Here is a 24,295-nt window from a genome sequence, read left to right on the forward strand (position 1 = left end):
TTTTGCCTGTCAGGCACCGGGGCCCTCCCTGGTCTGGGACCGGCTCGACTTGGGGTGGCGTGGAAGATTACGGTGGCCTGAGCCGGGGCCGCGAAGCCGCGAGAGGACGGGTGCGCTTTTGCTCCCCTCCCCCGCTGCGGGCGAACCCTTGGGGCTCCCGGCTTTCTGTGGGGAGGGTGTCCAGTTGCACACAGGCTCTCGCTTGGGGGGGAGCATGAGCTTTCGTTCCTGTCCCCCAGCGCCTCAGGACAGAGGTCCACGCCTGAGCCGTGCTCACTCTCGGCCGAGACCGTGTTTTCTTTGGTGTTGGCCTGACACGTGCCCGCCGGACCCGGGCTCACGGGCACTGTGATAAGGCGGCCGGCGTTGCAGGGGGTTCGCTGAGCGGGTGGCCTGCACATCCCCACCCGCGGCTGCGGCCAGAGGCGCCCAGCACGGGCCCGCCTCCCCGGGGCGCTCTCCCCTTCGGCTTTCGCTGGCTCCGCTGTCCTCGGCCCCCTGCCCACCAGGGGTCCTGGGGTTGCTCCCAGCACAGGAGGCCCTGGCGCCGGCCTCCATCCCGCATCAGCCCGAGACGCCAGACGTGCTTCCCGCCGATTTATCACAGCAGCATCGAGTCCCCGCTTGGAGAAGCCCTGGACGCTCGAACTCCACCCACTCGGCTGGGACCACCGCACCCCCGGGAGGAGTCTTCTGGGCCCTCGCACCCTTGAGATGTTGGGGTGCCCAGGGCTCTGTCTACGCCCACCCCCTCCACCCCAAGGCAGCAAAACTGACTCACTGGCCCCACAGATGGGTGGACCCGGGCGCCTTGGCTGCAGCAGGCCCACAGTGACCAGCTGCCCGCAAGCCCGGCCGAGGAGGCCTGAGCGCAGACCGCTGGACGCAGCACCCTGGGGGCAGCTGGGGGCCTCAGCGGTGGCAGCCGTGGAGGGTGGGGCTGGGCCCCGGTGAGCGCTCAAGAAGAAATAAACAGGCAGTCTGAGGGTCGGAAGAGCAGATGCCCTGCAGATGACCTTGCCCAGGGAAGGAATGTGCAGGTTGTAGACTTCTGGCCCGGTGTTTTCCGGACGCAGTGACCAGGCGTGGCCCTCAGGGAGATGGCCCAGCCACCACGCAGGTGCTTCCAGGCTCGGGTGGGAGGGGTCAGGGCCAGTCGGGCCCATGACAGAAAGGTGGGGCCAGGGCGGCCGGCCTCGTCTGGGAAGGCTGGAGAGAGCACCTGCTGGGCCACCAGCCCTGTCTGAGGCTGTGCCTGAGGCCTCGTGTGCTGGCCGGGCCCCCGGGAGAGCCTAGCAGCTGGGGAGGGGCCCCATGGGAGCAGCCAAGCTCTTTGGCTTGAACTCTCTCGCCTTAGGCTTGGGGCAGCCCACAGTCCCTGGGCCCTTCGGTCCGGTGGGAGGAGCTGGGGCGGAAGGGAGGAGGGGCATCAAAAGGTGGGTACAGGAGAGCCCCTCGGTGCAGCCTCTAATCACAGCAGCCCCCCCCCCCACCGAGCCAGCTACCACCCCCCCACCCCCGCCCGAGCCAGGCGCCTCACCTGTCAGCACAGGGGGAGGGCAGGAGCACCTGGCCCTGCGATCGAGGGCAGGAAGTGGGGCCAGCAGGTGGGCGGGGCGCCGCCGTGCATCCCCACCCCGATTCTGGGCACAGCACAGAAGGCCTTCCTGTCGGGGTAGCTCAGAGCGGGAGGTGGGTGTCGAGGGGGCCAGGAAAGACACCGCTGGGGGGCCCCGATGAGGCAGAGCTGGTGCCCCGTGCAGGGAGCCCATTGTGGGCAGAAGGGCTGAGTCTGAGCCCCAAACGCCAGGCTCTGTTGGGCCAGTGACTGGACCCCCCCTCCCGTTTTCTGGACATGAGGCATGTGTGAGCTCTCAGAAGGTGCTGGGTGGGCGGCCAGAGGCACAGTTAGCGGGAGAGGGGTCACTGGCCCTCTCCACCCAGGCCAGCACCCTGACTTGGGGACGGCCAAGGAGGGCGAGTGGCCGCGTTTGCCACCCCCGTGGGGTGCTGGCCCCAGGCACAGCTGCGCGGTGGGCTGGCGGGCGGCCCACGCCTGCCCCAGCTTTCTGCCGTGTAAGGCCAGCAGGTGACTCGGAGGAGCCAGGGCTACAGGGAGGGACAGCCGCCCTGACCTGAAGGAAGGGACAGGCACCCGGGGCTGGCCGTGCGCTGGGAGAGCCCATCCCCGGGGCTCCAGGCCCTCCCCTCCCCCAGAAGGGTCCTAGTGGGAAGGTGACCCCCATAAACGGAGTCCAGGCCGGAGCCCCTGGGTGTGGAGCCCTTGCGGCGGCCTGTGGCTGGCCGCCATGCAGGAAGCCGCCCCGAGCACAATGGCCCTTTGTCCTGCCTGCTCCGCCCCGGGAGGCCTCAGCCCCAGCCGGGCCAGCTCTGCCACCAGCCTGCCTGTGTCCCCAAGTGTGGAGGTGGCTTTTGTCACCCTCCCCGTCTCTGGGGAGCCCATTTTGCCTGCGGCGTAGCCCCTGCTGCCATGGAAACGTCCACGCCCACCAGGTGGGCCGGGCTCGAACCTTTGTCTGGCGGCCAGCGGTTTCTCCAGCTGCCACCTGCCAGGAGCAACGTGGGCCTGGTGTGCCGTGGGGGGGCCGTCCCCACCGCCGGCTCGTCCACACACGTCCTTGAGGGCCGGGGCGGTGCTGCCTCCGGCGACCCCTGTGCTGCCCGGGGCCCAGTCCCACCCAGCGCCTCCGCACGGGGCAGCAGTGCGGGCGGCTACAGCCGAGAGTCGCCACCACCGCCCGGTGAGGGACGGTTGGCCCAGCTCAGGGCCCCGAGGCCGGACACCAGCAGAGCTCAGAGGCACCTGAGGGTCCACGGTGCCCGGCCGCAACTCGCTGAGGCTGCCTGTGACGACCATGGGGCAGAAGGGACGCCTCCGCCGGCCATGCGTCTGGTGCCGCGGGGTCAGAGGCGTCTGACCCCTGTGCACACTGCCAGGCCCCTCCTTGGCCATCTTGTCCCACGAAGTGGCATGCGTAGTTGGGTTCCACAGAGGACTGCGGGTCATTCTAGGACTTAGGCAAAACAGCGGAAGGAAACCGTGAGTGGTCACGGTGAGGGCAGGAAGGAGTGGTCAGCCGGACCGGAACCAGCCCCGCCGGCCGCACGGCGGAGGACCTGGCCCCGCAACCAGCTGGGCGGCCGCTCACTTGGCCAGCGTGTTGGCGGAGTAAATGCCTGGAGTGGGCAGTGGGCCTTCTGCGCCAGCTCCCCGAGGGGGCCCCACACGGACCCCCTCTGGAAACGGCCTGGCCTTCCGCCTCCCAGTCCGGCACTGACGCAGGCGTTGGCGCGTCTGCAGGGGGTGCGTCCTGACCTGGCCACAGCAGGCAGGGTGCTCGGGGCGGGCCAAGCGCTGCTATGGTGACGGGAAAGGAAAGGGAACCCACCCGGCCTGAGACGCAGCCCAGACGGGCCCCCGGATCTCCCTCCTGCGCGGGGCAGAGCGGGGGCCGCGCCGCCCCTCCGCCACTGTCCCCTTTCACCCCCACCACGTCCCAGCGCTCGGGGGCTCCACGGACACTGGCCACGGCCCCTCTGGCCACCCCTTGTCCTCCTGGAAGTCTGGCCGACCCAGGGGGTCCGGACCAGGCAGCGCCAGGCCACGGGGCACTAACGGACTGAGGCCGTGTGCACAGGCCAAAGCTCGGAATGCGAGCTTGGGGGGGCCAGCAGGAGCAGCCCCCCGACTCCCGTCCAGCCCCAACGCCCCTGTGCAGGCCAGTGAGCCATGTCTCAGGGTCCCTCAAACACGGGTGCCCATGGGCCAGGGGTCCCCACCCCCGCACACACTGACCCTGAGTGGGCATCAGGGGCGGGTGTCTTGCCAATCTGAGGACGGGTGTGCATCCCACATCTCTGGAACCTGGAGGTCGGGGTTGGAAGGTCAGAGGCCACGATGCTCCCAGGACTCTTTAGTTGCCCTGCCCTGGGCCAGGGGGCCAGACCCTTCTTCACTGCCCCCTGCTGGGGGTCGAGAAGGAGCCCGCCTGGCTAAGGGGTCCTCCACCCCCAGGCTCAGCTTGGCCAGGAACTGGGCCAGCTTGGGGTTGTCCTGGAGGCTGTGGGCTCAGAAGCCCTGAGGGGCAACGTGTCTCTAGACATCCAGTGTGTGGGGGCCTCGTGCCCCCGGGTCCCTGGCAGTGGGCACTGAGGCCACCTGGGAGTCAGCCCCCTGGAGCTGGGCAGCCCTCAGGGCCTTCCGTGCCGGCCACTCACCCCTCTGGCCAGCACCGTCCCTGGAGGACAGGTTTGGATCTGAAGAATGGGCCTTGGATGGGAGACAGGCCCCGCGAAGCCCTCCTCCAGGGAGCCGGTGGGGGACGGGCCCCTTGTCATTAAGAGTTTCCAGAGGAGCTGCCGGAGCGTGTATGGAAAACAGTTGGGCCCTGTGGGACCCCTGCCAGTCGGGCTAATTACCAGGCTGGTCGTCCTGAAGTCAGAAGGGTCGCTGCCCCAGCCGCACCCCCAGCCCGCAGCTACAGGCCCCCTGGCCCTTCCAGCCCCAACGGGCGACCTCAGACCCCTGGTCCCAGCGTCTCAAACAGGGGTGCTTCAGGGCCAGCTGCAGCCCTGCCCCTTAGCCACCAGTCGGGGCCCACGGGAGGGTTCAAGGGGTCCGGGCAGAGCAGGCCCTGCACTGCGGCCATGGCCGGGACTCAGGCCTGGCTTCTGCCCCTTGTCAGTGTGAGGCTGCAGGCCCAAGGGCAGGGGGCCTCAGCGGGGCTGCCCACGTCCAGCAGGGGGCACGGGGTGCACGCAACCCCACGCTGCCCGCTGCCGGCCCCGGGGCCTGCCCGCCGGCCTGCGCGCCTCAGCGGCCCCTGCGGCAGCTCCCTGCCTGGTTTCTGTTCAGCCTGGACGGGCCAGGCGGGCGGGGCAGGAATGTGTGCGGGGGGCCACCGCCCGCCCCGCTGCTGCGTCACGTAACCGGCTCCCTCTGGCCTATGGGAGCCCGGGGGACACACCTGTCGGCGGCCAGGAGCAGAGATTGGTCGGCCGGGAGCAGGCACCTGCGTGGGGCGGGGTGAGGCCCTACATGTAAGGCGAGCTGGGGCCACACCGTCCCTGCCCTGCCCTGCTCTGCCGCGGAAGGCCGGCTGCCGCCTCCATTGTTCCCGGTGGCTCTCAGAGCCCGCAGCGGCCAGGCGGCCGCAGGTGTGGACCTCGGGGCACCCTCTGAGCACGGGGCCTCACGGGGGGCGGGAGCTGGGCTTCCCAGGGCGCCAGCTCTCCTGGTCCCCGCAACGAGGCTGGACTGCGGCTGGGGCAGGTTGGGCTGAAGCCACACCTGGGTCCTGGGCTGTGGACCGCGGGCTGACAGGTATTTGGGGTCACTGGGGTCAAAGCTTCTCCGGTGTCCATGCTGAGGCCTGCTGGGTCCGGCACAGGGACACTGCTGGACACGCCGGGCTGGGGGCAGGGCGTGGCCACCACCCCTTCCTCCAGGTGCTGAGCCTGTCCGGGCAGGTGAGCAGGAGGCGGAGGGGCCTGGGGAGGCCGCTCAGCGGGGAGCGGCTCTGGCCGGACGCTGGCGGCTGGAGACCGTGCCGATGTGCCCCTCCGGCACAGGGTCCAGCGCGGGGCCAGGACTCGGCGAAGGGCGGTCCTTCTCCTCCAGGGAGAGGCTGGGCCTTGGGCCACCGCGGTGTCGGCTGTGGAGCCATCTTGGGCCGCGTGAGCCAGTCTGGCGGGCACGGGTGCGGACGCGGGGTGTCCTGTCCCACCCAGAGGGGGGCTGGGGTCCACGCCGTGGGGTCCCCGGCTTTGGCCTGGACACAGGACCTTCTGGAAAACACTTTCCCAGAGCGGCCACAGTGTGCGGGCTGCAGAGTCCCTCATTCCCTCAGAGCTGGGGTCAGGAGGACTCGGGGTGCCAGGGTTTGCTTGCGGGAGGGGTTCGGTCTTGCCGGCGGCCACGCTGGGGTGGTTGGGGCACTGGGCAGAGCCAGTCTGGCCCGGACGGTGGCCCTTCCTCACCGCCCGCGTCAGAGGCGCCAACAAAGCCGGAACCGACTTGGAGGAGGAGTGGGCTGGCCCAGCTGGCAGGGTTACTCGGGGTCAGGGCCAAAGTCTGTTCTGAAGATCCTTAAACGCAAATGGCACGGCCGCCCCGTAAACACCTCGTCCTGGCGAAGCCTGCCATGGCCACCCCAGACCTGCCTTCACAGCCCAGGCCGCTGGCTTTCTCGGGAGGTTTGGAGTCGGGTGATGAGGCCGCTGGGACGCACGGCCGACTTCCTCTGAGGTGTGGCGTACCGCTTGCTCATTGTTCTTGAACACGACTTTTAAGTATACGATGTTTTAATTAATCCACTGGGAGCTTTTTAGCCGTTTTCAGGCTGAGCATCTGGAAAAATAGGTCGGCTTTGTTTTGTTTTGCTTTTTCCTAGTAACACAGACGAAATGCTTAAAAGGCAGAGCGATTGGCGGAACGCCGAACCAGGCAAATAAGTTTTGCATTTACGAAAATGCAAAGCAGCCATTAAATATGGTTGCAGTCTACTGTGCCTCTCAGACATTCTTGGTCATTTGCAAATAGCTCATTTGCAAAAAATCAGTTTGCAGGAATGCTTTTGGCGAATTGAAGACAAGGCCAAAGGCCACCGCCCCTGAGGAGCAGGTCTGCCTGGTGTGTGGAGCGTGGGCGCCGGCCCTGGAGCGGGGCCCTGGAGCGGGGGCCAGCGGGCGTGCGGTGTGCCGGGCGGGGGAAGGGCGGCCACGGCTCCCGCACGGGGCTCGGGTTTCAGTGCTTTGTTCTCTGCGGACCTCACCGTTGATTAAGGCCCGCTGGGCAGGTTAACCAGTGAGCCTCCAGTTTTTCACGCCCAGATCGCCCAGATCAGGTTGCCCGCCCGCCGCCCCCCAGGGTGCTTGCACTGAGCTGGGCCCTGACACGGGGCGCCGGACCCAGGGGAGCAGCGTTTTCACTGTTCGTTTCAGCTGCCCAGACACCGGCTGACGCCCCCGCGCCAGCGCATGGCCGTCCAGGCCCCCGACGCGTACACTGAGCCGCACACCTTGAGGGCTCGCGGGTTCTGAATTCAAGGAGAGACAGGGTTCTGTCCTGGACCCGAAAAGGTGGCAGCCCGCTGCCCGCCCAGGCCCGACCCTGCATCTGTGCACCTCTCTGCCCCCTGGGTGAGGGCGCAATGGCCGGCGAGCTGGGGGCAGCGGGGGCGCCTATGGGATCGCTCGAGCTGCCGATGTCCCCCGAGGAAGCCTGGCCCTGAGCGGCCAAGGGCACTGGGGACACCAGCAGGAGGCTGGCCTGAGCACAGAGGGCTGGCGGCAAGGGAGGGACACCGGGCTCCTGCCCCTGTCCCCCTGCTCAGCACCCCCGCCGTCCTGCCGTGGCCTGGGAGCTGGGAGCGGAGCTGGAATTCAACAGCTCAGGAAGAAGCCAGATCGCATTCGGGCGGCACATTCACGGGGCATGGGACAGACCTCAGACAGCCAGCTGTCAAGCCAGGGGGGGCCAGGGGTGGGCATGGGGCGCAGGGCAGGAGCCCACCCTGTTCCCCGACACTGGGCCTATGCTAGGGCCTCTGAGGGACGGCGCCCGTGTGAGGAGAACCCGATGTGCCTGGCCAGGCCAACTGAGGTCACAGCCTTTGTTATGGTCACTGGCAGCCCCCCACCCCCAACACACACACAGCCTCCTGGAGGGGAAGTGCCCGGAGCCTTGAGGAGCTGCTCCAGCCAGCTGGCTCTCCGGGCCTCGGTGCCGCCTGTGCAGGGGACGGAAGAGGGACAGGAGGGGGGAGGGGACCCTCGGTCCCCCAGGGCAGTGTGCCTGGGTCTCCCACCTCATGCGGGGGCCCCAGGTGTGGCCCTGAGCAGGGCGGGGTCCAGAGGGCCACCCATTTCCCTGACCTCCCCCCCAAACACCCCTGCCCTGGGGGGTGCCTCCAAAGACTGCCTTGTCCCTGGCAGGGACCTGCGCTCTGTGTTTGGGGTCCTACTGCTCTGGGCTTGGACCTCGCACCACGGGGACTGCCAGGCACAGGCTGGGCAGGGCCACCCTTACCCCTCCCGCAGGCCCAGTGCCCTTGGACCTCAGCCAGCGAGGCCAGAAGCCCAGGGCCCAGAGCGGTGGGGGCGCAGACAGCTCCGCCCGTGACCCTGCTGGTGAGAGTCGGGAGTGCCGGGGGGCCTGGGCCCCAGGGGACACCTGCCCTGCCTGCTGGGGCTGGGGAGGCCCCAGGTGCCCCCCACTCTGTCCTCATCCCATCCCCTCCTTGCCCCTGACGAGGGCCGCAGGGCCTGGGCTGCAGGCAGCCGCTGGGGCAGAGTCTGGGGACAGGCCTGCCGTCTAGCCACAGCAGCCCAGTGGCCTCAGACACGCTCTCCGTCAGCCAGGACTCAGGCTGGGCCTGACGTCCACTCTCCCTGGGACCGCCCAGAGGGAGGGTCCCGCTCTGCCCGACCTGTGGGCTGCCAGCCTGCCGTGGGCACACACCCTGTCTCTCCGCCTGCCCCCCACCAGGTGCCCACCCCGTGCCCGGAGCTTGCAACCGCAGCGCCCAGCCTTCCCTGAGCCGGGCACCAACAAAGGGCCACCTGGCCCTGGCCTTGGGCGCACAGGGCCTTGCCTGAGCCTCTGCTGGCCCGCCAGGCTCCTCTTCGCCTCGGTGTCTTCGGAGAACGTGGGTCTGCCCAGAGCTGCTGCGCGCCCCCCACATCTCAGCCCCTCGACCCCAGCCCGGGCGGCCCCCAGATCATCTTCGGGGCGGTCATCGCCATCTTACTGGGCAGCATTGGATGGAGTCTGGTCTCTAATACTGCCTGGTAATGATGACGGCGGGGCCCTGCTCACAGCAACGGGGCCGCCCGCCCAGCGCGCCCCACGCAGGCCCCAGCGTCGCCCCCCACACGCCGCCCCCAACCCCGTCCTGCCAGGGGCTTCTGGGTGGGGATCTGGAGCAGGAAGTCGGCCTTGGGTGAGCCCCTTCCCGGCCCCCAGAATGAAAGGCTTCCTGCAGCTGCACTGAGCGCCCCAGACTATGATGCGGGATGAGGATGCACGGGTACCCCGGCCCTGCCCGTGGCCCGCGCAGCAACGGCCCCGCAACCAGAGGTGCGGGCTGCGAACCGCCGCAGCGGAGGCTCTGAGTGGGTGGTCAGCCGGCCCGGGACTGGGGTTGGGCCCAGAGAGGTCGGGAGTGGGCGGGCGGTCCGGGCCCCATCTCCCGGCTCTGGGAAAGCGGGGGCGGGGAACACGCTGGCCTCCCGCCTCGGGGCCTGCTGCCCGGAGGCGGCACCACGCGTCCATCCGCGTCCTCGGGCCGAGGCGCCCTGGGCCTCTGTGGGCATCTTACCGGACAGTGCTGGATTTCTCGGCTTGACTCTAACACTGTCTGGTAACGATGTTCAAAGGTGACCCCCTCCTGCCGCCGGGAAGTGGCCCGAGGTCTCGCCGCCAAGCCCCTGGACTCCGGAGCTGGGCCCACGGGGGCGGGAGGACGGCCAGGCCAGCCTGACCCAGGAGGAGGAGCCCCGCCCACACTGGGGCCCTCAGCTCCGCCCCCGGGACCCAGGAAGGGGGCGCCGAGCTCCGCCTCCCTCAGCCCCCTCCCCCCCTCCCCCCCCCCCCGCCCCCGCCCGGGTTGGGTTCTCAGGTTGAACCGACCCCCAGGAGGCCCCGAGGCCCAGGACACGGAGACTGGAGCACAACCCCGTCCTGAGCCAGACTTCGTCCTAGGGGCCTGGCCCGTGCCCCCAGCTGCCGCTTCGCTCCCGCGTCTGCCGCGGCCCGGCTCCGAGGGACGCCGGCCGGCCAGCAGCCCCGCGCCCAGAGCCCAGCCGCTCCCGCGCACCGCGCAGGGTGGGCGTCCGCTGTGGCCGCACTCGCCGTTGGGAGCCGGTGCTGCCCCGAGCAGCCCTGATCAGTGGGGTCTGTGGCGGACACAGGCCTCTACCACCAGGACAAAGGGACGTGGGGGTGTCCAGGTGCCCCTGCCCTGGCCCGCAGGCCGGGTGCAGCGGACGTTCCGTGCTGTTCCCGGCGAGGACAGAGTCTCCCCGCACCACCACCCCCAGGTGTTGCAGGCGAGAATGGGAACATTGTCTGAACACCCGAGGCCAGGATGGCCCTTGGTTTAATCGTTTTGATCTGAAGCCAGGATTGTGGCCCTGGACTGGCTGGGTCGACATGCACACGGAGCCCCAACCCGCATGGCCCCCGCGGTCCCTGGGGGAGACCCCGGCCCTGGCCCTGCTGTTGCTCTTTAACTGAACATAGACTAGACAGACTCAGGCCCAAGGGCAGGGTAAGGGATGGGAGCTGAGTGCGGGGCGGGGCTGCGTGGGGGAGGGGGCTGTGAGCGGGGCGGGGCTGCGTCGGGGAGGGGGCTGCGGGAGGCCCTCCTTGCGAAGAGCAGGCGGGGATCCAGGCGGGTCCTGCGGGTCCTGCGAGGCTCTGGCCTGGGGCCTCTGGGCCGCTGTGCTGTGCACACTCAGGAGGCCGGGGGTCTTGCCACCCAGCTAAACCCTCCACTCCCTCGGGGCCCACAGGACAGGCGGTGGGAGAAGCTGCCCCTGGGCCCAGTTGGAGGGGCCACCACACGCGAGGCCACCTGCACCGCAGCCTGCGATGGGCGTCTTACCAGACACGGTTAGACCTGGGTCCTTCTGTCTAATACTGTCTGGTAATGCCGTCCATCCACGGCCTGGTCGCCGTCGGACGCCGGGTGGACACAAGGCGCAGTTCATGGGGCCCCCGCAGCGGCCCGAAGCCAGGTGGCGCACACCTGCCCAAGCCTGGGACCCTCGAATGCCTCCCAGGACCCAGGCCACGCTGGGACAGCCCCAGCCCCCCCACAACCCGGAAGGAGGAGCCCTTTGATCCCTCAGTGGGCTTTCTGTCACAACCTGATGGACTGTTGGCTTAATAAAGGTGTGAGGTCCAGGCAGCTGGCTTCTGTTCATCTCATGTGCACAGGTGGCGGGCTGTTGGGGCACAGCCCACCCCACAGCAGCCCAGAGGGTCTGCGAGCTGATGGCACTGCCACTGGGCCAGAAGAGAAGGGAGTGCAGTCACCCCAGCCCTGGAGCCCCACCCGGAACACTCTCTAGGGAGGTGACCTCACCCTTCACCCCCCACACCTTCACTGGGCAGGGGGCCCTTGGGAGCACAAGACAGTAGCAGTGCTCACCCCTCAAACCCCCAACCCAGGGCGGGAGGGCGCACCCGTGGCCAGCAGTGCCCCAGAGCCCCTGGGCTGCCCTCGGCCGGGAGCAGGAAGGGGTGAGGCAGGCAGAGATACGGCCACCTGGCCTGCCTTCCTGCCCAGAGTCTCAGCCGAGGGACCATGCCAGGTCCCCCCAGCCTGTCGGGGTCCCGGGTAGTGGTGCGGGAGGGGGCACCCCAGGGGCCATGTGGCCCCCTCAACCCCCCACCCCCGCACTTTCATCCTCTGTCTTAAGCTGTCCCTAAAACCAGACTCTGATGCTGACCCCACCCCAGAGCCGCTTCTGAGACCTCCAAGCGTGTCCCAGGGCCCCACTGAGCAGAGAGCCCCGGACCCTGCACCAGACCAGCTGCCCTGCGGCTGGCATCAGGGTGACAGCTCCCAGGGCTCCTGCCGCCCCCCCCCCCACATCCTTCCCTCCCTCCCCAAGTCTTCCCTGAACACACTGCACGGGCAGTTCCAGAGCAGCCAGAGGGGGTGAGGGCTCCCCAGGAAGGCCTCTCTGAGAATGTGACCAGGGCAGGGACCCCGCAGACACCTGGGGGCCAGAGGCTGCCTGGGCCTGCGTCTGGGAGGCTTGGCCCTGCTCCACGGCCGGAGCCTGACCTGCCTGGGGAACCCTGTGGAGCAAGTGCTGGGCCCGCTCCCTGTTCCCCAGTACCCCCTGCCTCTGGCACACACCCAGCCACGAGGCCCCCTGCTGCCCGCCTGGCCCCAGGGGAGGTGCGCCTGCAGGGCCGGGCAGCCCCAGGCTGCAGCTGCTCCTGTGGGGCTGGGCGGCACCTCTCCGACCGGTTTTCCGGGTTGCGAGGCAGTCTTCCTGCCCGAGCTCAGGGTCAGGCAGGCAGGGGGCCGCCTCTCCGGCTCCCTGAGGCCTCTCTGAGCAGGTGGTGGAGGGAAGGACCCGCGCAGCTGCTGGGCAGGCCCAGGAGCCTGGGGCCTCCACGGGGTCTGGCCCGCGAGGCAGCATGGGCAGGGGCACGTGCTCCCAGGAGAGGACAGCCTGGTGCTCCGAGCGTCTGCTCAGGCAGAGGCGGAGGGGCGCAGTTTGCAGATGACCAAGGGCTACACTGCCCTCCCCGCCTGCTGCTGCCCCAGAAGCCCTAGCCACTAAGGCCAGGGTGCCCCGACTACCCAGCCCAGGGCTTGGCCGGAACGCTCTGCCCTCCAGGCTGACCGCGGCTGCTGCAGGCCACAGGGGCCCAGACCACAGTCCAGCCGGACTGACCCCTGAAGGCCCTGGCGCTTGGCAGGGGCAGTTTTGGAACTTGGAATACAGCTACCTCTGTGGGGTCAGGGAGGCCTCCCCATGGAGAGGGTGCCACGTGGGACCCCTGAAGGTGAGGAAGGGCTTAAGGGGTGCATGGGCCCCCACATCTAATGACCGCAGGCCGGGTGCCCTGAACAACACACACGTTTGCCGTCAGCCCAGGGCCCAGGGCCGGGAGCAGGGCCGGGACGGGCGCCCCCCTGCAGCCCCCGGGGCACGGCCCTGCCTGCCCCTCCCGGCCAAGGCCTGGGCGGCTCGCGGCGTCCCTGGGCTTGTGGCCTCGTCCCTCCAGCCGCTGCCCCCCTCCTCACGGGGCTTCTCCCCTCTGCGTCTCCCGTTCTCTGCCTCCCTCTTACGAGGACACGGGTCACTGGGTTCAGGTCCCCCAGATAATCCAGCAGGATCTCATCTCGAGACCCTCACCGCAGTCACATCTGCAAAGACCCATTTCCCGAGTGAGCTCACTCGGGCAGGGTCCAGGGCTTTGAATGTGGTCACACATTTTGGGGTCCCCTCCCGGCCCTATAAGAAGCAAGTAGATGCCCCCAGAGCAGAGACACCCTTGTGACCCCATGGGCCCAGATGGCAGAGGCGGGGCCTCGGGCGTGAGCCCACTTTCCCTTGGGGCGGGCACTGCCTCGCTGAGCCCCGCTTGCTGTTTGGTGCGTGGGGGACCCCACATGCTGGGCTGCGCAGCCCTGAAGACACGTGGGACCAGGTCCCAGGTCCAGGATGGACTTGGGGGTCTTGGGAGGCCAGGGGTGACCCTGAGGAGAAGGGACCCCCGGGTCCCGGGCACCCGGCCCACCATCTCGGGGCGCGCCCACACCTCTGGGCCTCTGGGTGGACGTTGCCGGGAGGCGGGTGCCCGGAGACGGTTGCCGGGATACGGTTGCCAGGTCACCACTGTTGTTTCCGGGGCAGAAAGCTCACAACAGCTCCTAGGGCAGGTAAGAGGGACAGGTGGGCCAACAGCAGGGCTCCTGGCTGGGCATGAGGGCTGGGGCCTGCTGTCCCTTGCACCCGCCCAGCCACCAGGGCCCCTGCAGGTCCTCTGGGGACACTGCCCAGGAGAGGGAAGGAGACGAGGGCGGCCCGGACGGCTGAGCCCCCTCCAGGGAGTGCTCATGCGCCCAGGGCCACAGCGGCGCGAGAAGCCCCCAGGCCGGGCCGGGAAGGGTGCGCCTCCGGACTCGCGTGGGGACCCACGTCCCCGTGGACAGCCCACTCGCGGCCGGGAGGCGCCGGCCCGTCGAACAATGTCAGCACCTCACCGCGCCCACGCGGCCCATCGTTCGGGGCGGGGTCGGCTGGCGGGGTGCTGACGTCTTCCCGTTTGCTTGGGCGTTTTCTCCAGGTGCTCGAGGGCCTCCCGTCCACCACGCCGGGGCGCTGCTTCCTGCCGGTCTTTTTACCTGACCAGGTAGAAAGTTTCTTTGAAAGTTTGTTGGGAGGCTGGGTTTTCAGTTAAGCCCTCCCGCACGGCCCGCTGGCGGGCCGTGCGGCGGTCTGACCACTGCACACCGGTCCGCTGCACCTTGAGCGTAAAGCGCCGTCTGCACTTAGAATCATGGGTCCTGAGGGGCTCTGCCAAGCGCCCAACAGAGCGGAGGGCTGCAGAGCGCGTCCCCCGCCTTCGGCTCCCGCCAGACACAGGTTGATTCGAGTGACAAGCGATATAGCGAGTGGCTTTATTCTTCAGCTAAATAATGAATATGCAGAATTAGAAGCACCAAATGGAGGCCTGTGGCTTATGACAAAAAGCGGGTCCCCACCGGTATGCCATCTCCCTTTGGGGCCCTGCACAGGCGGTGGGCCTGGGGAACGGGCTCACCCCTCGCTCCCGCCTCAGACGGGCCTGGCCCGCACTTGCCCCATCTCACCAGCACACCTCACAGGTGAAGGGTGGAGGAGGGGCAGGCTGGGTGCCCTGCAAGGGCCGTGATGCTCAGCGCCCCTCCCAGAGGACCCAACCCCTGCTGGGCATCTCCCTCGCCCCCTCCACCTCCCCATGTCCTCCCTTCTGGCCTCTTCCTGGGCTTGACTTGCGACCTGCGTGTAGCATCTCTAACTCCCACGAGCTCTTCGGCGCCCACCCTGTGAGGGGCCTGGCGTCTCCCGCCCCACCGCAGCATGCTCTAGGGGCTGGGCCCTCGGCTCTGAGCCGCCCTGTCCCCTCCTCTTCCTCCCTCGTGTGTGTGGCGGCCGTGTCCGAGTGTCTGGGCGTCCACCTGTCGCTCATACCTGATGCCCACTGACCCGATGGCTGCTCATTCGAGGGAGCTGTGGGAAGGTGCTGAATGTATCTCGGGGGACCCCTACCCGCAGCGGGAAGGGGCTGGGGTCCCCCCGCCTCTGGAGCATGGTGTGTGAGCACAGGCCCTCGGAGGCTCTGGCCCCAGCACTGGCCTCCTCCCAGGCACCATCCAGCCCTGGCTGGGGCAGGGAGCAGGTTTGCTCGGCCCGCGCGGCCCACGCGACCCAGGCCTGGCAGGCTGAGGCTCTCCCGCCCACCCAGCTCCCGAGACTCGGTACACAGCTCTTCCCAGTTTCTTCCTCTTGGGTCCCAAGGGGGACCTGAGGCCTTGCCGGCACTTCCCGGAGGCCAGCCGGCTGCTTTGCACGGCGTCCCCAGGAACAGGCTGCCGGCCCGGGCGCGGGTGCTGGCGCGCTCGCTGGGTGCTTGCCTCACCACCGCTGAGTTTTCCAATCTTTCAGAAAGCCCCTGTCCACCCCCCTTCCCCCACCAGGCCAGGAAGGACCCACTGAGGAACCTCCCAGAAACAGAAACGCCGAGTTAGCTGCAGGGAAAAGGGGCTCGAGGGGACCAGCCGCCTGGGGGCGGGGCCTGGGCAGCCAGGAGGATGCCGCCGGCCCCTCGCCGCCTGGCCCCCTCAGAGCTGCTGCAACTGCTGGACCTGGGTGCCCCTCCGATCCCCGAGCCCCAGAAGCCTGACGGTGACCCTCCTTACAGCCGTCACGTCGGCAGAGCACTGCGAAGCCAGACAGACGGTCCCTGCAGGGGACGCCGCGCCTGGGACACGAAGGATGCAGAGACAGCCCTGCCGAAGAGGGGCACCTGGCCCCACCGTCACCACGGAGACAGGAGCCAGCCACAAGCAGAAGCCCCAGTCCAAGCCCCCAGGAGGCGCCCCTCCCCAGGCAGAGCGGGCCTGACCGCGTGCCCGGTCCGAGGGCTGGGACTACGGGCTGCCCGGAGGCCCCGCAGGAGGGTGGGGACGGCCTCTTCGCAGAGGTGCCCCCGCCCTGGCACCCCTGCACCTGTGAGGAGGAGCCACACCCGCTTTGCTCGCCGCAGGGGACCCACTCGGACCCAGGCTGGCGCCAAGAGAGGCAAGCGGTCAGGGGCGGCCCGTGCCCAGCGGAGCTGCCCGCGGGGGCCCGGTGAGTGCCGGGGCCTCCCCAGGAAGGTGGTCTCATGGGGGCAACACACAGCCACAGCCTGGGAGAGGGGCCAGCTGAGCAAGGCGGAGGACGGCAGGACCAGGGGCCGAAGGGGCACAGGGAGGGGCACTGTCTGGCAGGCCCCCTGCCTGCCCCAGGGCAGGGCGGCCCCCTCCCCCTGCCACACATGGGTCACCCATGACGTCACGATGGACATTGTGACCCCGCCCTCCTGGGCATGGCCCTGCGTCGTGTCCACCCCCAGCTCCAGCCTCATGGAGCTCTGCCCTGTTGGTAAGGAGGGATCCTGCCTCTTCCTAGGCCAGCCTGGGCTGCCGCTGGCTGTCCCCTCTCTCCCAGGAGTCCAGGGCCTGGGATGAGAGGTGCCCAGACCAGCGGCGGAGGCTGCCCGGGGCCTGCCAGAAATGGGACAGCCGGGTGGGCTGGGAGCCCACCGGGACTGCGCTCCGGCCCGATTCTGAGTGGGCACCACCCCCCGAAACCCCACCCCGTTCACAGGCAGGGCCCATGAGAGGCCGATGGGGAGCCAAGCAGAGGGGCTGCCGCATCAGCCAGGCCGGCCACACCAGGACACAGGTGGGCTTGGGCAGGGCCAGGAGGGGCGGAGAGCCTCCGGCCAGGCCACTGACATCCACCCGCCCACAGACGAGGCTGCGGCTGCCAAGCCCCGGGCCGCCCTCCTGGAGAGGCACGTGCTGTGCGGGGAGCTGCTGCCCGGCTCGGGCTGCGGCCCCTTCTTCTACATCGGAGGCAGCAACGGGGCCTCGATGTGAGTGGGGGCGCAGGCCAGGCCCAGCCCCACGGCCCCGGGTCCTGCCCAGCCTGACCGCTGCTACCTGGGGCCCCGTGCTCCTCCCCTGGTGTGCCCCCTGTCCTCAAGCTGTCGAGGCCCCAAGGGTCACTGGCACCCCCCCCCCCCCAACACATAGAATCAGCTCCTACTGCAAGAGCAAGGGCTGGCAGCGCATCCAGGACAGCCGGCGGGAGGACTACCGGCTGAAGTGGTGTGAGGTCCGCTGCCGGGACAGCTACCACAGCTTCCGGGAAGGTAGCGGAGCGGCCGGCCGCGGGGGCGGGGCGGCGGGGGGCGGCGGGGGCCGGCGGAGGCCCCGCCGCGGCCCCACAGGCTGCCCGGGCTCTGTCGCGCCAGGTGAGCAGCTGCTGTTTCAACTGCCCAACAACAAGCTCCTCACCACCAAGATCGGGCTGCTCAGCGCTCTCCGGGAGCACTCGCGGGCCGCGGGCACCCTCGACAAGGTGGCGCTGTGCGCCCAGGCCAGGTGAGCCCGCGGGCCTGCCACGCCCAGCCGTCCTTTAAAGCAATAGCGCCTCGTCCCGCCACCCCAGCTGACCGGCCCGGACCGCCCCCCACGGGACCTGTCCGCCCGCCTACACCCGTCCATCCGTCAAGCTTCCCACCGCCGCGCCTGCGCAATCGCCAGCCTCTCTTCACCCCGACACCTGCCACCCGCCCATCCGCCCCACGGCCCGCCAGCGTCCTCACACAGAGCCACAGAGCCGCTGCCCGGCCCTCCTCACTCACCGACCGCCACACCCGCAGACCCCTCCACTCTCAGGTCCACCTGCTCACGCGCGGCCGCGCCTGAGCCGCTCCGCATATCCACCTGCCCACCCCCTCACCCACTCACGTGCCTAGCCGTTCACACACCTGCCCACCCCCCCTACCCAGTCACCAATGACACCACCTTCACACCTGGGCTCCAGCCGCCCCCCCTCTGCCCCCCGTTTCTGTCAGCGACCCTCACCTCTTCCCCTCCGGGCATCTGTGCAGCCACCAAGCCCCCTGCCCATGTGCTCACCTACTCCCGCCCGAAATGCGTTCATCCAGGGCCCCACCCGTCACACAGCCTCCCGTGTGCCTCGAAGCCCCCACCCGTCCGCGCTCCACACACTCCCGCGTGGACGCTGAGGCCAGGCCCTGTGTTTCCCTGGCGTCCAGATCTGGAAGGGACGCAGCACCCGCCCTGGAGGGGCTCACGGGGACCAGCCCAGGAGGCCTCGGGCCACAGAGGTAGATGCCCTCAGCCTGGCTGAAGGAAGCCCTGGTGGGAGGTGACGAGGGTCGAAGGGCACCCAGGCCAGGGGCATCTGTGCGGACTGCTCAGTGCAGGCCGGCCGGTCCTCACCTGGGAGGCGGCTTGGGAACGCCTGAGGTGGCACAGGTGGGAGAGCAGCGGAGACGGTGGGAGGGGCCGGCTGTGGGGGAGGGGCCAGGATGTGGGGGAGGCCAGGGGTGCAGGGAGCCAGAAGATGGCAGGGGCTCGGAGGGAACCGGGTGCATGGAGCGCACTCCAGTTCTTCCTTAGCCACTCGCCCTCCAGCCCGCCCCCAAGACGGTCCCCTGGAATGGCAGGCCGGTCCTAGCGGGCAGCGACACAGCCCGCCCGCCGTGTCCCCCCCACCCCCTGCCACCCAGGGTCCTGCAGATGGATGACTTTTTCCCGGAGACCTACCGACTGGACATGAGGGATGAGAGGGAGGCTTTTTTCACCCTCTTTGATGGTGAGAGGCCGCTGGACGCCAGGTCGGCTCTGGGGAGACGGGTTAAGGGCCAAACCCAGGTGGGGCGTGGTCAGGGCAAGGAAGGGCGGTGCCAGGTGGGCAAGTCAGAACTGAGGCGAAAGCGGCGGGGTCGTGGGGAGGGGTCCTGGCTGGGCCTGGGCGGAGGCCGGAGCCTGGTAGGGGCGGAGCCGGGCTGGTAGGGCTGTCGGGGCCCTGGCTGCGCGAGGTCCCGGCCAGAGCGCGGTCCGAGAGGGGCGGGGCGTGTTGTGGGCGCGGCCAGGGGGTTGTGGACCCGGCCTTTGGGGGCGGGGGTCAGGATGGTGAGCTTGGTCGGTCCCATGGGGGCGGGGCTGCTCGGGGCGCGGGCGGGTGGTGGGCGGGGCCGGGGCCGCTGGTGGCTCAGGTGGCGCTCTCTGCAGAAACCCAGATGTGGATCTGCAAGCCCACCGCCTGCAACCAGGGCAAAGGCATCTTTTTGCTCAGGAGCCAGGAGGAAGTCGCCGCCCTCCAGGCCAAGACCCAGAGCGCGGAGAGCGACCTCACCTGCCGCAAGACGCCGTTCCGGGTGCCTCAGGCCCGGGTCGTGCAGAGGTACTGGCCCGGACGCCAGACGGACGTCGGTGGGGCAGGGCTGGCCCCGCGCCGCGCCGGTGCCTGTGAGGGCTCCATGGTCCCCTGTGCAGCCAGCAGAGGTGGAGGTGTCACATCCGGTCGGGTTGCAGAAGAGAGGGGCCCCTGAGCAGAGGATCCTGGACATGGGGGTGGGGCACGGAAGGCCCAGTCATTCTGCCCCCAGCCCGGGCCCCGCCCCTCTGCCCTGCAGGGAGCCCACCCTTGGCAGGTGTCCCTGCCGCCAGCTTCTTCCCCAGCTCTTGCCCAGGCAGTGCAGCCTGCAGCCAGCCAGAGCTGGCTGTCCCTTCCCCACCCCCTGCCTCTGGGGGGCAGGGGCCCATACCCCAGCCTTCCCCTGGAGGGCTCAGTCTGGCCTCAGGAAGCTCCCTTTGGGACTTCCTGCCTCCAATGTGGACGCTCACTGGTCACAGCCGCAGTCGCTGCCCCTGCCCCCAGTCCCAAGCAGCTGCTCCCAGCCGCTGGGGCTGTAGTCCTGTAGTCCTCCACCTGGGATGCCCGCTCCTGGCCTCCGCAGTGCCACTCACCCTTCTAGGCCCAAAGTCAGCCCTCCGTCCTCCCTGCCCGGGGCGCGGTCCACTTCCACCCAGGGCACTGAGAGCCACAGGCTCAGAAATGCCACTGCCAACAGCCACGGTGCCCAGCTGGCGGGGGGGGGGCGTCACACCTGGGACAGGTGGCGGGTGTGCCGAGGAGCTGGCCCAGGCCCTGGAGGGGGCGCACGGCCCAGGCCGCGCCGGCCCCGGGCTCAGCTCCCGTGTCCGCAGGTACATCCAGAACCCGCTGCTGCTGGACGGGAAGAAGTTCGACGTGCGCGCCTACCTGCTCATCGCCTGCGCCGTGCCCTACATGGTCTTCTTTGGCCATGGCTACGCTCGCCTTACCCTCGGCCTCTACGACCCTCATTCCAGAGACCTCACTGGCCACTTGACCAACCAGGTGAGCCACACGCCCTGCAGCCTTGGGGCAAGACCACTGCTGAGGGACGCAGAGGAGAGACAGCTGTAGACATGACTCGGGTCCCTAGGTGGCCAGGCCTGGGGTGGCCAGGCCCGGAGGTGGCCTGGGCTGCCCCTGTGGCGGTCTACAGTACCTCAGCTTCGGCCACAGCAGGGCTTCCTGGTAAAGTGACAGCCCCAGCTTGGTTCCCTCTGGGTACGTGGGGCTGGGGAGGACTGAGGGTTTCTGTAGGGGCCTCAGTGAAGACACCCGTGGGCCAGAGGCTGCTGTAGAGGGTCCTCAATGGCAAGAGTGAGCAGGGCCCGCCCCGAGGGTCGGCAAGGGACTCCTTGGCTGAGAGCATCTCAGTGAAAGAAGGCATCGTGGGAGGGTCCTGGTGCCGGGTCTCCAGGTGCCACCCTACCCCCCAGTTCATGCAGAAGAAGAGCCCCCTCTACATGCTGCTGAAGGAGGACACGGTGTGGAGCATGGACCACCTCAACCGCTACATCAACGACAAGTTCCGGAAGACCAAAGGCCTCCCCCGGGACTGGGTCTTCACCGCCTTCACGGTCTGCGTGCCTGGGGGCGAGGCCAGGGCCCGTGGGGCGTGCGGGGGCGGGGCAGTGCTTACGTCATCTGTGAGCTGCGTGGTGTGGGCGGGGCTGGGCGCGGCAGGACCCGAGAGTGTGTCTGTGTGGATCCGGGCGTGGGAGCCGGCCGTTCGGGGCGGCCTCCATCTCTCGCTCTCTTAATCAGATAATTCACAAGACATAAAATTCACCATTTTGAAGTGAAGTGTGTAGGTCAGTGGCCTTCAGTACATTCACCAAGTCGTGCGTAAGGACCGGCCTGCCACACCTGCCACGAGGGGTCTGCTCGAGGGCAGACGTTTCTCCGACGCCCTTTGACTCTCGCACCTTAGTGTCCGACACGCACTGGGGTGCCACACATATGCTGAGTGGTAAAATGAGAGTGACTGCGTTTCTGGCCGTAAGCGTGTGTCACACTCCAAGGGCGCAAAGCTGCGGGCGGGTGTGACCGTGCAGGCCGGGACTTGGGTGGGAGTGCAGACGGGGTCGTGGACGAGGCTGCAGGTGGGGGGCGTGGCCGTGGCTGCTCAGGCTTGGGGGGTGCAGTCAGGCCCGCAGGTGCCATCCGGTCACCCTCCCGTGCTCCGCCCGCAGACGCAGATGCAGCAGATCATGGCCCATTGCTTCTTGGCCGTCAAGTCCAAGCTCGAGTGCAAGCTGGGTTACTTCGACCTCATCGGGTGTGACTTCTTGATCGATGAGAACTTCAAGGTACTGCTGTGGTGTGCAGGGCGGGAGGACCTGGTCAGCAGGTGCAAGGAGGCGGGGACTTCTGTGCACACCCTGACCCCGCAGGTGTGTCCCGGGGGTGGGGGGAGGCTCAGCAGCAACACCACCCCAAGCTCTGCAGGTGATGAGTCCAAAAGGCTTCGCTCCTCTGGCCAGCCTCAAAGGCCAGACCCTCAGACCCCGAGTGCCAGCCCCTGGGGCATACGTGGGGAGTCAGGTCATAGAAAAGAGGCGACCTCCCAGGGTCGCCTGACCTAACAGAGCCAGGGCCCCAGCCTCCTGCTGGCCAAGTGGTAGGTGGGGAAGGGTGCTGAACGGTGTCCGCCCAGGTGTGGCTGCTGGAGATGAACTCCAACCCCGCGCTGCACACCAACTGTGAAGTCCTAAAGGAGGTGATCCCCGCCGTGGTCATGGAGACGCTGGGTGAGGCCCTGGAGCAGCCCCGGAACCCTCAGAGCGCCCCACTACCCGCCTGGTCGCACCTGCCGCCCCGCCCCGCCCCCAGCCTCCCCGCGGCCAGATGCCCGCAAACCTCTTTCTCCAACATCAGAGGGGCCTGCGCGGGAACCCCCCTTCTGTACGTGTCCCGCAGATAAGAGGCCTCCCGCCCCAGCCTCCCAGCTGAGGCGGGTGCCCGCCCCTCCCCCTGCCATGGCCACGCCCGGTGCGTCAGTGCCCCTCCCCCTCCCCCCACTACCCCCAGACCTGGCGCTTGAGACTTTGCAGAAGAGTTTGCGCAGCCAGAAGATGCTGCCGCTGCTGTCGCAGCGCCACTTCGTGCTCCTGCACAACGGCGAGGCGGACGTGTGGCCGCGCCCGGCGGGCCCCCGCAGTGTCCCGCGCCTGCCGCTGCGGCCGGCCTGCGAGGCCACGTCCCTCGAGCCGCCCGCGTTCCGCGCAGCCGACAGGCCGGGCGCGCACAGGCCTGCGCCGCCCCGGGGCGCCGGCAGCACGCCTGGGCGGCCCCACTGCACACAGAGGCGCCCCCGGCCGCCCGACCCCAGCCCCGACGGCACCCAGGGCAGCGAGCGCGAGGCCCAGGACGCCGAGCGGCCGCCAGCGGGCCCGGAGGACCCGGCGCGGGAGCCTTCCCCGGCGCCGGGCGACGAGGACCGCGAGGACGGCGAGGAGCAGCGCAAGAGCGCGGGCCACCGCGGCTCCTAGAGGCGCCCTCGCGGGGACCTATAAAGGCTACTTTGTTACAAACACGGCCTCCGCAGCCCTCAGGCGGCCCGCCGTCCCGGACACCCTCCCCCGCCCCACCAGTCCTACTCCGCTGCTGGGACCTGTCCTTGGGGGGATAAGGGTTTGAGAGATGGGGGGGGTTCTGTCCTGCAAGAAGGGGCAATGAGCCCCAGAAGCCCCGACTCTGCCCAGCTGGGGGCTGCCTCCATTGTGGGGGGCCACCCTCTGCCGGGCTCCCACTCACCCCGCTGTGTCCCTCATGGACTTGGGCCCTCCTGCAGCCTACCACCCCCATGACTCCCATGCTGTGGCTCTGCCATCCCCAGGAAAGGTGTCGGTGTCTCCCGAGGTCCCCAAGGAGGGCTCCTTCAATCGGAGGTGGTTCCTCAGACCCCCAGGCCTCCCCTGCCTCTACCCCAGGCGCGGCTCCTGTGTGGGCCATCTGGGGACCGCCTAGGCGCTGGCTCCCAGTGCCCCGCCTCCCCTGACTTCCAGCAGACGGGGTGCCGCAGAGGCCTGGAGGACCTAGGCGGTGAGTGAGGGCCGCATGGTCAAGGTATGGCAGTGCCCTAAGGATTGAAGGACGTGCAGAGCCAGCACTGGTCTGTGTGTGGCCGCGATGTTCTGTTCCCCATGGGCCCAACCCCAAGGTTTTGGGGTAATTCGGGGCCTGTGACATAACCAAGCCCCAGGGCCAGCCATAATCCCCTCTCCACCCTTGCTGCAGCCACCCACATCCACCCCAGTCCAAACTCCAGTCCGAGCCCTGTCCCCAGCCCACCCAGCCTGCGTGCTCCTCCTGCACCCCTTCTCACGTGCCCTGCCTCACCCCGACTCCCAGTCACAACCACGCCTGACCCCAATCTGCCCTGACCTCAGCAGGCTCCACCACAGGTGGGAGGGGCTTCTGGGCGGGCCCCCTTCTGTGCTCAGCTGGAAGGCAGCCCCTTTCCCCAGAACACCGCCACAGCACCGCCAGAGGGTGCCATGCCCTGCTGTGTCCCCACCTGCCCACTGGAGGGGTGCAGCGAGGGAGGGGGGGAAGCTGGAGAAGGGAACTGGGGGCTCAGAGATGGACAGTGAGTCCTCAGAGTCTCAGAGCCAGTGAGGAGCCAAGAACCTGAGCCGGGAGCCAGGGTCTGACCTGTCCAGTCGCTCACAGCATCCCCTCCCAGTCCTCACACTGCTGTGGCGAGAGAGTGCGGTGCCCGGGCAAGAGGCAAGCAGCAGACACTGGTCACTGTGTGGCCAGGGTGCGGGAGCCCTGAGCCCCCCCTTCCCCCCCAGCACGTCAGCATGTCTGGTGGTCTCTGCGTGCGGGGCCGAGCTCGGCTGCTGTCCGCTCCGCCACCAGCCAGCTCTGCGTCCCTGAGGCTGGGGTGGGCAGCGGGGCCGTGACGACCAGGCCCCACAGGGAGAACGGGCCTGCTGGGTGGGCTGAGTGCACCCGGGCCCCAGAGCCCCCTGCGCCTGCAGGGTCAGGGCCATGTCCTCGGCTGGCCTCCAGGCCCCCCCACAGCCCACGGCCTCCACAGCCCGAATGTCAGCTCGCAGGCCCCTCCAGCGCCGTTCCTCACGCCCACCCATGCTGTGAGCCCCTGCGGTCCGCCCGCGCGCTGGCCCGTGGCTCTGCGCTCTGCCCACGTGGGTCTGCGCTCCGCCCGCGCGCCGGCCCGTGGGTCTGCGCTCCGCCCGCGCGCCGGCCCGTGCCTCGCCATGTGGCCCCTGGCGGCGTCAGCGGTGTCCCGGAACTCTGGCTCCACCAGGATGAGCCAGCTGGTGGACGT

General features: G+C 69.0%; 1 protein-coding gene across 5 annotated transcripts; it reads left to right on the forward strand.

The window, feature by feature from the left end:
- Positions 1–12,702: 12,702 nt before the first annotated feature.
- On the forward strand, positions 12,703–22,139 carry TTLL10 (tubulin tyrosine ligase like 10). Of its 5 annotated transcripts, XM_016144498.2 has the most exons (15): positions 12,703–13,744; positions 13,841–13,906; positions 15,458–15,888; positions 16,408–16,485; positions 16,555–16,678; positions 16,839–16,957; positions 17,060–17,189; positions 17,870–17,941; positions 18,347–18,432; positions 18,852–19,023; positions 19,830–20,001; positions 20,433–20,573; positions 21,189–21,305; positions 21,653–21,900; positions 22,027–22,139. In XM_016144498.2, the coding sequence occupies exons 1-15, from the start codon at positions 13,023–13,025 to the stop codon at positions 22,037–22,039; spliced, it is 2,691 nt and encodes an 896-aa protein (XP_015999984.2). In that variant the 5' UTR covers positions 12,703–13,022; the 3' UTR covers positions 22,040–22,139. The 5 variants fall into 5 exon arrangements, with proteins under 5 accessions (XP_015999984.2, XP_015999983.2, XP_015999986.2 ...); XM_016144497.2 differs by lacking the exon at positions 22,027–22,139 and having other exon boundaries at positions 16,408–16,678; positions 21,653–21,919; XM_016144500.2 differs by lacking the exon at positions 22,027–22,139 and having other exon boundaries at positions 16,408–16,678; positions 18,860–19,023; positions 21,653–21,746.
- Positions 22,140–24,295: the final 2,156 nt, after the last annotated feature.

This window comes from Rousettus aegyptiacus, unplaced genomic scaffold (genome assembly GCF_014176215.1).
Source record: "Rousettus aegyptiacus isolate mRouAeg1 unplaced genomic scaffold, mRouAeg1.p scaffold_m13_p_1, whole genome shotgun sequence".
NCBI classification, from domain to species: Eukaryota; Metazoa; Chordata; class Mammalia; order Chiroptera; family Pteropodidae; genus Rousettus; species Rousettus aegyptiacus.

Bases quoted from the DNA above. Each gene is read 5' to 3' on its own strand.
- TTLL10 (XM_016144497.2), top strand. From the start codon at position 13,023: ATGCCCCCAGAGCAGAGACACCCTTGTGACCCCATGGGCCCAGATGGC. The intron at 16,958-17,059 runs GTAGCGGAGCGG...CTGTCGCGCCAG, and splicing joins CTACCACAGCTTCCGGGAAG to GTGAGCAGCTGCTGTTTCAA. The intron at 21,306-21,652 runs GTACTGCTGTGG...GTGTCCGCCCAG, and splicing joins TGATCGATGAGAACTTCAAG to GTGTGGCTGCTGGAGATGAA.